Source organism: Nannospalax galili, unplaced genomic scaffold (genome assembly GCF_000622305.1).
Source record: "Nannospalax galili isolate Female #2095 unplaced genomic scaffold, S.galili_v1.0 scaffold525, whole genome shotgun sequence".
Classification (NCBI taxonomy): Eukaryota; Metazoa; Chordata; class Mammalia; order Rodentia; family Spalacidae; genus Nannospalax; species Nannospalax galili.
Window position 1 is genome coordinate 723,775 of NW_008353937.1, and position 12,305 is coordinate 736,079.

Sequence of the window (12,305 nt, forward strand, 5' to 3'; positions counted from 1 at the left end):
TCAAAGAGCAGGTCACGCCTGTCACCAGTTTGTCTCTGATCATGAAGAGGAAGTCACACATACAGAGACTGCAGCACTGCGCGTCAGACACGTGAACACGGCTCTTCCTCCACCACCAGCTCTGCCAGCTGTTGGAGGGAACAGATGTTGCCCAGCTGAGGTTGGCCAGTGACAGGTGCCCGGCAGGGCCCGTATTCGTGTCACAGTCTTCGTTCTGATCTGCTCTTGCTTTTGTATCGCTTGCCTGATGGCATGATGGGGCATTCCTGCATGGACTGCTGGGTGCCTCTGTCTCACGTGGGGAGATCTACTTAGAGTCCAGCATTGTAGAGGCCAGGCCAGAGCCACAGTTCTGGGCTCAGGGACTCTCCCTTCAACACCTGTCTTCCAGAGCGCCCACCATCCAGGGCCTGTGCCCCGAGGCAGAATCGGGTCAGGGGGCAGGAGCAAACTGACCACGAGGGCAGGCAGATGGGTGGAGGGGTCAACAGCCTCTCAGGTGAGATGGGGAGATCTCTGAGGGAAACACCACTTGGAAATCCTGGGATGTGTTTGGGGGACACCTGCAGGTCCTAGGGGTCTCGTTGCAAAGGACCCTTGTGAAACGAGAACAAGAGAGACAGACTTGTTCATCCGCTCAGCTGTGGGCCACCTGTGATGAGTGACGTCTCACACTCGGAGCAGTGCTCAGGCCTATGCTGCCCATGGCTGCTTGTGAAAGGCTGGGGCAGGCCGGCCATGAAGGCTGCAGGCTCCTGTAGATTCTATCCTGTAGGTCCCGAGAGTGCCAGAGTCTGACAGACCTCGGTCCGTTCAACCACCTCATTGTCTCTGTGATGTTCTTAAAACAGACCCAGTATCATTCAGAGGTAGGGTCCCAGGCCTGTGCCAGTGAGATGCTGCCCAGGGGCAGGAGATGAACTGAAGTCTGGTGGCTGATGACAGCAGCTGGGTCAGTCACAGCCTTTGATTCTGTGCCATGTAATGACCATAGCAGGTGACCACAGCACATGCTCAGCTTTCCTTCAGCAGAGCAGTGCACTTACACCCTGGGTCTCAGCCTCCCAGCCTGTCCACCCCACCGTGCGTATATCCTTCGTATGCGGGAATTGAGTGCTAATGGTTTGGAGAAGGCCTACATGCACAGAGAGACTGCTTTGCCCAAGGTTTGGGGTGATGGAAGACTTGGTTTCCTGGACTGGGGGCCTCTGTGCCCCACCCCCCCAACAGTGGTGTGCCTTTCGTCTACTGTCCTCAGACCCCACCTCCTCCCTGTAATCAGGAATGTTCTCCAGACTCACATTCTGGTCACAATCACCAGGTGCTGAAACTGTAGGAGACCACAGATCCGGGTGATGCGAAGCCCTCATGTGAGTATTTGGTGCGTGGACAGTGGCTGAGGGTCTCAAGGTTCATCTCCATGAGGGTCAGTGGGCCTGGATGAATTCCAGACTGATGAACGCAGTGTTTCAAGGATAGACACCCCTAGCCTAACACCCAGGCAGTGCGTCACAGAGCATGCCCCCACATCACATGGCAACAGGACTTCCAGGCTTCCAGGACGATGAGACCTCAGACTGAACAGAGATGTCTTTAGCTCTGGGACCCACTTGGCCTCCCTCCCCATTGAACCACCTCGACGTGCAGTTGCCAACCAGTGAATGAAGGAGGAAGTCAGCACATCCAGACCCTGCTGCCCAGCCTAGGCCTGGCATTCGTGCCCCACTTCCCTCAGGACAGATCAGGAGCACTTTCCTGGAAAGGAAGCTCCAGGCTTCCAGTGGAGAAACTGAGGTCCAGGCTAAGCAGCTATGAAGAGGCCAGCAGGATTCGAAGTCAGGTCTCCTGAATTCAAAACTAAGTTGCAGGTGTCAGGTCAGTCACTCAACCCTCGGGCCTTTGCAGAGAAGCTCCCATCCCAGTCTGACTAGGCTACACTCCATGGCTGCTCATCATGACTGTGCCCTGATCAGGGCCCTCAGGGAGGTGGGTGCTCCTTGATGGGGCTGGAGCTTCCTCTCTAGGAAAGTGCTCCTGATCTGTCCTGAGGGAAGTGGGGCACGAATGCCAGGCCCAGGCTGGGCAGCAGGGTCTGGATGTGCTGACTTCCTCCTTCATTCACTAACTGGTTGGCAACTGCACGTCGAGGTGGTTCAATGGGGTGGGAGGCCAAGTGGGTCCCAGAGCTAAAGACTTCTCTGTTCAGTCTGTGAGGTCTTGTTGTCCTGATAGGCGCCCAGCCACACCTCAGACATGCTGTCACTTAATTACAGATGGGGCACTGCTCCAGAGCCCAGACTGGTTATTGGAAAGGGTATTGATGCCATTTTGATCCTAGCTCTGTCACTGGCCGCCAGGGTCTACAGCAGATGTGCCCCCTCCCCTAGCCTGGGCAACTGCACTGTGTAGTGCTGCAGCTGGGTCCTAGAGTCCCGCCTGGCACTGAGTCGGCACCTGGCACACGCATGAGACTGTTGTGCCCACTGCATGGGCTTCCCGGGAGGGTACCATGGCCCTTTTGTTCACCTAATTGTGGAGTGCCCCTGCAATTAGGGCGGGACTACGGAAAATGGCTCAGAACAGGAGAGAAGCAGTCCAAAGTAGAGGGAGATTCCATGGAGCCAGCTTGGCTCCCACAAGCGGCCAGCTGTTACTCAGATTTGTTTGGGGAACCCCTCTGGTGCCACGTGCATGTCTAGGAGGGTGTCCCCATCTGCCCCCAAAATTATGTTGTCCCAGAGGCACTGCTGAGGACTGCGTGCCATGTGGCCAGCCCAGCCCTCCATACTGTATGGAGGCCTCTGCCATGGGACCTAGTGGGGCTGGGCTGACCTGGCCCGTCTCCTTTACCAGGCTGAGGAACACATTGGCAGCTGATGGACAAGCCCAATCCACAGGACTTCCAGCTGCAGTTGACACCTTGGGGCAAAGCTAGGACTAGAGTCTGGCTCCTGAGGTGGAAGGGACCTCACTTTCTAGTACTTTCCAGCTCACCTGAGGATCCAAGTTCCAGAAAGCTGCCGGTAACAGCAAGTTTCCTTCTCAAGAGCATGAACCCCAGGAAGGGCCTCCTTTGGGCCAGGGTATCGCCTCTTTGTGTCCCCTGACACCGTGTTCCATTGATATGGGAACTATGGATTGTACAGGGGGTGACCTTTCCCAGAGGTGCCCTATGACACTCTTGGTAATTTTTAAAAATTTTTGCAAATTTCATACGATTTTGACCCACTTAGGCCCCCTCCCCATCTACACTCCCCCCCTTTACCATCCCCGACCTGATTTCATGCACCCTGTTATACAAGCCCCAAGCGTTGGTATAGGTCCATCCACTGGGGCCTGGTCAACCTGCCCAGAGTCATGACTTTCCCCCTCTAGCAGCTATCGGTTGCTAGTAGTTCCTCCACTGTGTGAGGTTCTTTGCACCTGCCCACTTCTGTGCCGGGCTTTTGTCTGGTTTGACCTCACATGGGACGTGTGCACGCTGTCACCACTGTTGTGAGTTCATATGAGTAACTGCCCAGCTGTCTGGAAAGCTGTTTCCCTGTGGTCATCCACCACCTCTGGCTCTTGCAGTCTTTCTGTGGCCCCCTCTTCTGCAATGGCCTCTGAGCTTTGGGAGGCAGAAGTTTGACACAGGCGTCCTATTCAGGGATGAGCACTCTGCAGCCTCTTGTTCTCTGCGCACTGACCAGTCGTGGGTTTTGGTGTTAATCACCATCTGCTTCATGAAGAAGTTTCTTTGGTGAGAGCTGAGAGATGCACTAGTCTGTGGGTGTAGCAATAAGTCTTTAAGAGTCTGTTTAAAACTCTGCCCATTTGGCCGAGTATTAGTAGTAAGCTCCTCCCTGTGGACTGTGACCTGTCTAGTGACAGGTTCCTAGGCCTGATATTAGTGTCAGTCAGGTAGAGGCCCTCAAATCAAATCAGAAAATGGTTGGTCACTCCCGTAACATTCACACCACCATTGTACCAGTGGGCATATCTTGCCAGGTCAGTTGTAGCTTGCAGAACTCACAGTTGGGCAAAGTTGATGATCACTCCTCTTTTCTGGTTGCACGCACAGCACTTTCCAGCACCAGGAGAGATGGGCAGAAGAGACGCAGCACTGACGTCAGCCGCAGCTTGATCTCTCCTGGTTTATTCTGTGCTCATGTATGTGTCTCCAGCAATAGGGTCTCCCCATGAAGTTCTGTGGGTAACCAAGAATGGAGGCAATGGGCAGTACCGTTTGAGGGTCTATGGGACCCTGGTCAACAGCTTCAAAAGAAGGGGTCCTTTCCTGGCATCTAGCCTGTGGTAACTAGCAGGGGTGCTGTCCCTCAGTTCCTGTGGTTGTGTGAAACCACGGAGGGCAATATTTTCTCCCACAGAGCAAAATCCTTGCTTCTGGTTGCCTCTAGTCTCCAGGGGGAGGGGCTGCGCTCTGGAAATCATAACTCAGGGTATGACGGTTAGACACCGATGGCCATGAAGAACTCAGCTTAACTCCTCCCACTGTCGAGTAAGAGATGCAGGGACCAGGGCTTTGAGGAAGGAGCCAGGTCTCAGATACATCCAGTGACATCCCTGGAGTTGAACCCAAGTCAGCCAGGCGCAAAACCAGTTCCTAGGGCCTGAGGGGTGGGTTCCTTGCCCATAGCCCCTCATCATCTTTTGATGCTAGACATTCAGGTTTCTGAATGGTAATGCATGACACCCCCCCTCCCCGTTACAGACACCTCTTGACTAGGAACACACAGACATTTCTGTAGCAAAACGTGATGACCAGCCGCACAGAGGGCACCAACAGCCATATGCCAGGCCACAGTAGGGGTTTGCCCCTGAATGAGTCAACCTGTGAACACACTTGGTGTTTAGTGACGTGAGCCAGCATCAGCATCCTAGGGGCTGAAGGGGATGTCTGGGATCATGGGTCTCAGAGAAGCTGCTGGATCTGCTGTGGCCACAAGATTTGAGACTGCTCTGTATCACGTGCCTCTGCGTCATTCAGATTTTAGGCCAAATGCACTTCTGAGTAACCACTGAGTAAAAGAATGTGAGTATTAAAGGGGGTTGGTTCACTGCGGTGAGAGCAGTGACTGGGCGGGGACTGGTGCGGTCGTCACAACTACACACCTGCGTGTGATGCGGTCGTCCAGACTACCCACCTGCGTGTGATGCGGTTGTCCAGACCACCCACCTGTGTGTGATGCGGTCTTCTAGACCACCCACCTGCATGGTAAGGAGGCTGCAGCCTTTGCCAGTGGCCATTGTGCAAGTGTGGGAGCATGTGATTCGAACACGTGAGGGTGCACATGTGTGGTATGCATGATTTACAAGTATGTAGGTGTGTGAGTGCCCCGGCCTGCGGGGCTTCAACGTTGGGGGGGTCGGGAGAATAACCTGAAGGAATGAAACAAACAAGGAACGCGAGGAAATGGAGGCAAGACAAGGATCTGATCAAGCCTCAAAATTTTATTGAAAGCAGCAGGCATATATACTGGTAGTTGGGAAGAGGGAGGTGAGAAGGGAAGTGCTGGGCAGACGCTAATCGGTGTTGTTAGGTGGATGCTATAGCTAGGGAGGGTTATTCAAGGGGCATTTCTTATCCTAAAGGAACATCTGCTAACGGCTATGGTGAACATTCCTCAGGACTAACATCTGTGGTAGACATTTCTCAAGGCTGACTTGACCTGGGTCACAAGTTGTTTTTCTACATTCTTTAACTAAGTGCTAACTTATAGAATCTTACAGAAAACCATAAGGCTGTTTTTTCTCAAGGTCATAAAGATGTGCAGGAAACCTTAAAGCTGCCATAAAGATGTTTTTCTTCTGGCCTTTTGGCTCCCAACATGTGAGTGTGCAGATGTGTATGTATGCAGGTGTGCAGGTGTGTGTGTAGGTGTGTATGTATGCAGGTGTGCAGGTGTGTGTGTGCAGGTGTGTGGGTGTGCAGGTGTGTATGTATGCAGGTGTGCAGGTGTGTGTGTAGTTGTGTATGTATGCAGGTGTGCAGGTGTGTGTGTGCAGGTGTGTGGGTGTGCAGGTATGTATGTATGCAGGTGTGTGTGTGCAGGTGTGTATGTATGCAGGTGTGCAGGTGTGTGTGTAGGTGTGTATGTATGCAGGTGTGCAGGTGTGTGTGTGCAGGTGTGTGGGTGTGCAGGTGTGTATGCGTGCAGGTGTGCAGGTGTGTGGATGTGCAGGTGTGTGTGTCTCTGTGTGTATGTATGCAGGTGTGTATGTCTGTGTGTATGTACGCAGGTTTGTGACCTGTATACAGGTCTGCACCGTGTCCTGGCTCTGTCCCTCCTAGCTCTGTAACTGTACCCTGCTCTCTGTTTCCTCATCTGAGAATCAGCAGTATCCACAACTGTGGGCTGTCAGGTGTGTAGTGATGTCAGCCCAGCTGAGCCAGGCCGTCTGGTCTCCATCTGCTGTGGATAGGGATGGATTTGTGAGCTGGGCCTGGGCAGCCTGGGTCTCTGGTAGACCTCAGTCTCCTATAGGCTTGTTCTGTCTCCAGAGAGGCCATTTTCCTGAGACCAGTCACCTACCCCTTGCCCTGTGATGGAGATAGGTGGACTTTAGGAGTCTTGGCACAGCTGGCTTATCCCTTGTCTGGGCCTCCAACGACTATAGAGTTCCATTGAATCACGTGTCTCTGAGAAAGGTTTCACAGAGACGAGGCTGGACAATTATTCCTATTTCATTAAGTACCACTTAATTATTAAAAAAATTAACGAGGCTTTTCAACTGTGTGAGACACTTCTGATTACATAGACACTTGAAGTCAATAAATATCTTTAGAGAGCCAATTACTGCCTAATTAAGGGCCTGCACTGATGACAGGCAGCCGCTCCTCATGGATCAGATGCCAGACACATCCTGGTGGCAGGCAGGAGCAAGGGCAGCATATGTGGCTTAGTGACTACCCTCTCGGTGGGATGTGGAACAGTCTTCTGTGGGGACCTCTCCTATCCTGACTCTGTTCCCCCTGAGGAACCTTTGCCGGTCAGAGGACTCCATCTACCACCTGTTCCGCCTGCTGCCCCTGTGTGCAGCCACTGAATGTGTTGCCCGACCTGCACTGGCCTCGGCTGCCTTTGTTCTTCCAGTGAGAACGTGTTCCTCCTGAGCTGAGAGGCTTGGGATGAGGCTGTGTCCCCAGGTGCTCTTGCCTGTGTCATCTCTCTCACAGGGACACAGGGGTCACCTAGAAGGAAGTAGAGAAGCAGAGACACACCCTGCTTGGGTGCTGATTGGTTACCTGCACACCCGTGACCACGTAACCAGGGGCCCCTGGCAAGTCTGGACCTGTGGGTGTCAAGAGGCCCAGAGTGTGAGCTCCAGACTCTGGGGTATCTCCTCCCCCTCATTCAGGAGAGCGGGGCACCTTGGAGTTCTGTCCTGGAAGGACGTTGTGTCTGGAAAGGCTGAGGGAGGACTGTGTGAGAGCCCAGGCTATGGGCTACAGGCAACTGATGGGATAGTTAAAGCTCCTTCTTTGGGTGCTGGCCTTAGTCTGTCTCTCTTCTATAAAGGCAGGTGCAAGTGGCATTCGGTGAGAGAGGGACCAGGGTAAGTGGGAGCCTGATGAGGAGCAGCTCTGTGATCATAGGCACAGGCGGAAGGGGGAAGGCAGGAGAGCGAGAGAAGACAGAGAGAAAAGAGAGAGCAGGAAGGTAGGAGAGTTCGAGGAGGGAGAGGTAGAGAGAGGAGGGGAGGAGAAAGAAATAGGAAGGGGGAGAGAGGAGAGAGGGAAGGAGAAGAGGAGGAGGAGGGAGGGGAGACAGAGCTGCGATCTGGCCGAGGGGATTTTAGTAAACCACTGCAAACTGCCTTCGCAGCTCTGGGAGAGGCTCTGCCGGGTGGACTGGGAGGACAGGTGACTGCACTGGGCCTGGGGGAACAGAGGTGGGTCTCCCCAGCCTCATCCTCTCAATCACCCAAATTTCTTTCCTTCCTTTCTCCTGTCCATGGTAGGCTCTCATCCCTGTTCCTCCATCCAGTTGCCCAGCTGGAGCACTCTGCATGCAGCCACTTAGTGATCTGCATCATGCCCATCCCATATATTCAAAGACAAAGGCACAGAGAAGCTAAGCCACTGGTCCCAGGTCACACAGCTACAGGTGGAGGAGCTGCTGCCTTCCTAGAAGCCAAGCTAGCAGAGGTAGCACAGACTCAGACCTCAGGGGCACTCCCTGTAGTTCCAGGAGTGTCCAGCAGGTGTCCCAGTTTGCAATGCAGGGGGTGGAATCAGGAATATTCATTCCAGTGGGGGGTGATAAAGAGGGAACAGAAAATGCAAAGGCCCTGGGGCAAGCAGACATGGGGTGAACTGGAGAAAGTGAGCACAGGGCAGCCCAAACTGAGGAGCCGAGGGGGTGTCCATCCACATGGGGCCTCGGGGTGGGCATGGCCAGGACGTAGAAAGCCAGAGGGACACGCTAGTGATGGCACCAGTGGGATCCCTCTCCTTCCTCTGAAGGGTGGAAAGAAGCTTGGCCCTTCTCCCCTGCTCCAGAAAGCCCCCCAGGCCTCTCCCACGCTTCCAATGAGGGGGAGGCTAACGGTTTGCCAAGGCGCCAAAGGGACCTCTGGTGGCCACCATCTCCGTCTTTCTGCCCCCTCTTGGCCCCCTCAGGCACAGGACGAAGCATGGGTCAGATCCCTGGGTGTATCCAGACCCCGCCCCTTACTGCTGTGTGACTGGGAGTAGGGACCCACCTTCCCCGAACCCAAGCATCCTATCTGAAGAGGGAGGAGGGAGTTTGAGGCTCTGCCCCTCCTCTTCCTGCATGGCATCCACCGAGAGGGCACGAGGGCGGACCGCTGGCCAGGACCCAGGTGGAACTAGTCAGAGCTGCCTGGGTGACGAGGCCCTGGTTTGCAGCATTCGCCGGGGGCCGGGGTGAATCTGCCTGTCGGCTGGTTTCGGGCCCCCTAGGTGAAGTCAGGGTCTCATGCCATGTTGCAAGTGTCCTTCCCATGGAACCATCCCGTCAGCCTGATCTCACCTTTCCAAGGCACCCTGACGACGCCCCTAAGATGCAGTCGTCATGCAGGCTGGTTCTACCCTCCAGCACTGCCAACCCACTCCACAGGCTTTGACTCCCAGCTCGGGGATGCAGTCTGCCGGCTGGACGGCTGCGGTGGCGACAGGGCTGCGAGGCAGGGCCACATGCGGGGCGGCCGGGCGCAGAGAGGCTGCGGTTGGAGCTCAGCCCAGCCCCCCTTTGGTTCCCGAGCCTCCCACACGCACGGCAGCCTTCCCTCCCGTTAAACACGACATACTGCTCCCGTTCCTCTTGACCGCCTTTTAAAGCAAGGGTGGGAAAACCACCAGCAGCAGGCTGTGTTTGTCAATAAAGCTTTATTGGCACGTGGCCATGCTGTTTGCTGACGTGGTCAATATGGCTGCTTTCGCACAGGGCCGCAAGCGGGTGGGTGCTGGCAGCAGACCATCTGGCCTGCCAGGCCCAAAATACCTTCTCCTCACAATAAGAAAGCACTTGCTGACCGCCCTTCTGGATCCAGTAGAGCGAGGGAAATGAATCTCATGTTCCCTGCATTCATTTCATTCCCAGCATCCTTTGCTGTATAGCTGCCTGTTTCTGCCCCCCGGGGCTTCTCTTCATCCTTCTCGGAGTCTGTTAGCAGTGAGTTCCCTCGGGTTGATTTCTCGTAATCTTTCATAAGCGCTTCATTTTTCTTTCTTTCTTTCTTTCTTTCTTTCTTTCTTTCTTTCTTTCTTTCTTTCTTTCTTTCTTTCTTTCTTTCTTTCTTTCTTTCTTTTCTTTTTTTTTTTTGGTCTTTTTGAGACAGGGTCACTCAGGTCCCACAACTAGCACTTTACTGAATTAACATCTCCCATCTTTATTGGGGCTGGAGAGACAGCATAATGGATAAGGGCATTGAACTCATAGAGATCCGCCTGCCTCTGCCTCCCGAGTGCTGGGACTACAGGCGTGCGCCACCACGCCCAGCCATAGCTCTTCATTTTTATGATTAAAATCTTCATTTCTTTAAAATTAGGGTACCATATAATGAGCCCTGTTACAATCACCCTCCAGCATTAAGAACCATAACTCTGGGCCCATCTTTATTTTGCTTAATCCCTTTATACCATCCTGAAAAATCACTTGCCTTCCATAAAACTTTGATATGTATGTGTACAAAAGCTAAAGACTACTTAAAAATCCAAGAAAATTAGTGGTATCACAGGTAAAAAGTTAACACTTTACATCACCAATTGAATCCAAGGAGGATTCAATTTCCCGACATTGTTGTCTAAGGGTTTATCCCAACTTTGAAGGATGTTTTGAAGAATTTAGTGTTGACATTGTTTCTTTTCTTAAATTTAATTTTATTATTCTTATTTCGTGTATGCATGTATTGCCTGCACGTAGGTAAGTGCACCTGTGTCACGAAATGCCTGTGGAGGACAGAAGAGGCTGTCAGATCCCCTGGGACTGGAGTTACAGTTGTTAGCTGCCATGTGGGTGCTGGGATTCGAACCCAGTTCTTCTGCAAGAACAGTCAGTGTTCTTAACCGCTGAGCCATCTCTCCAGCCCCATTGTTTCTTTTTTAATCACTGGCAAAGATCTGATCCATCGCCCTCTGACCCACACAGTTCTGATAAAGTCTGCTGTGTTTCTGATCTCTGTTCTTTGGTAAGTGTTTCCCTTCTGGCCATTTTCAAGATTTTTCTTTTCTTTACATTTTTGTCTTCAGGACTTAGGGCAAACAGCAATTTGAGTTTGGAGTGGGAGAGGGTCAGAAAGATAACTTATCTAGCTTCTAAACCTATGAATATGTGTTTTGGTGTTTTTACTAGTGGAAAAAATTGTGGCTATTATCTCTTCCAGCGCTCTGTATCCCATTCTTCAGTCCCTTCCTCTTACAGGGCTGTGATCACGTTTATGTTAGCTTCTCCATGTCCTCTGTAGCTCTTGCATGTTGGATTCAGATCATGCATGCCTTATCCTCTCCATGTCTCCCTGCAACTCTCACGTGCTCTGCCACGTTTCCCTCCTTCACTGCCCTCTTGCTCTCTGTGGTCTTCAGTTTGGGGAAGTTTTGTAGATATATTTCCAGTTTATTGATTTTTTTCTTGGCTGTCAAGTCTACTGATAAGTCCTGCTCACAGGGTGGCTATAAGTTCTTACAGTGGGATTTAGATTTGCTTTCAGGGTAGACATTCTTGAACTTATTTTGGGATAATTTTGGATTTAGAGAGAAGTTGAACAACACTGTGGTGAGTATCTGTGTGACCTTTCCCCAGCTCCCTGCACTGTGAAGTATAGACAGACAGTCCCTGTTAATGCCTAGGGATAACACTTGAGGATCATGGTCTCTGCTGCCCCCCCCCCCACAGGCACTGATGCAGAAGGATGTCCATAGATGATGTACAAACCAGGCCGGGTATGTATAACAGTTCACACGAACAGGCCAGTCAGGGCTTTGCCATCGCATCCCAACATGACCATCTCATATAACCACATTAGGTGAGCCTGAAGACCTCTACACTACAGAACCATCTTATGGTACATAACCATGGATGTCATAACATCTAGAAGATCCACATCCGACTCGGCCGGATGCTAGCTTTCCCATAGTCTGTCTGTTCCCAATTCAGACCAGGACCACAAGTGGCTGGTCCTTTTCTCTGGCCTCTCCCAATCTAGTACAGGTCCACAGACTTTGATGCCTTTGGAGGTCCAGCTGCCTCAGAGGGAGAAGAACTGAGTACTATACCCCAAGAGCACTGCCTCAAAGCACCGTGGATGTCCAATGAAAGAATCCCATAATTAATAGATATTTGGGGAGAGGTACTTTGAGTCTGTGTAGATATCCCACATCTGAGTCTTCCTGCTGATTCCATAGTCGTCAGCCAACCTCACTGGAAGTGGTGTGGTACTTGCTGCTTTTTCTTCTAATAATTTCATTGTTTAGGATTATTCTGCAAGAAAGTTTTGGTCCTTTTCCTCCACTTATTTATCCAACCATTTTCTATGTTAATATAGACTCAGGAACAGTTGTTTTCTACTTTGGGTTTCAATCCAGTATGATGTTAATTACATATCTTGTGGCTTAAATTGTTCCTGTGTTGGCAGCCTGCAGCCCTCTCGGCTGACTGCATTTGGCAGCCACTTGGCATGGCTACTTGCTTTCCATTATCCATTTATCTGTCATCTATCCATCATATCCATTATCTATCTCTCTATCTCTCTCTCTATCTATCTATCATCTATCTATCATCATCATCTATCATCTATCTATCTATCTATCTATCATCTATCATCTATCTATCTATCTATAT

The 12,305-nt window shown here is 51.8% G+C and overlaps 1 protein-coding gene across 1 annotated transcript in view; it reads left to right on the forward strand.

Moving 5' to 3' along the window:
• Positions 1–6,209: 6,209 nt before the first annotated feature.
• Positions 6,210–12,305, forward strand: part of LOC115067362 — a 12,626-nt gene continuing 6,530 nt past the window's right edge. The window contains exons 1-3 of the mRNA XM_029554997.1: positions 6,210–6,235; positions 9,329–9,359; positions 12,195–12,282. Coding sequence (XP_029410857.1) covers positions 6,210–6,235; positions 9,329–9,359; positions 12,195–12,282 — 145 coding nt within the window. The remainder of the gene's footprint in view (positions 6,236–9,328; positions 9,360–12,194; positions 12,283–12,305) is intronic.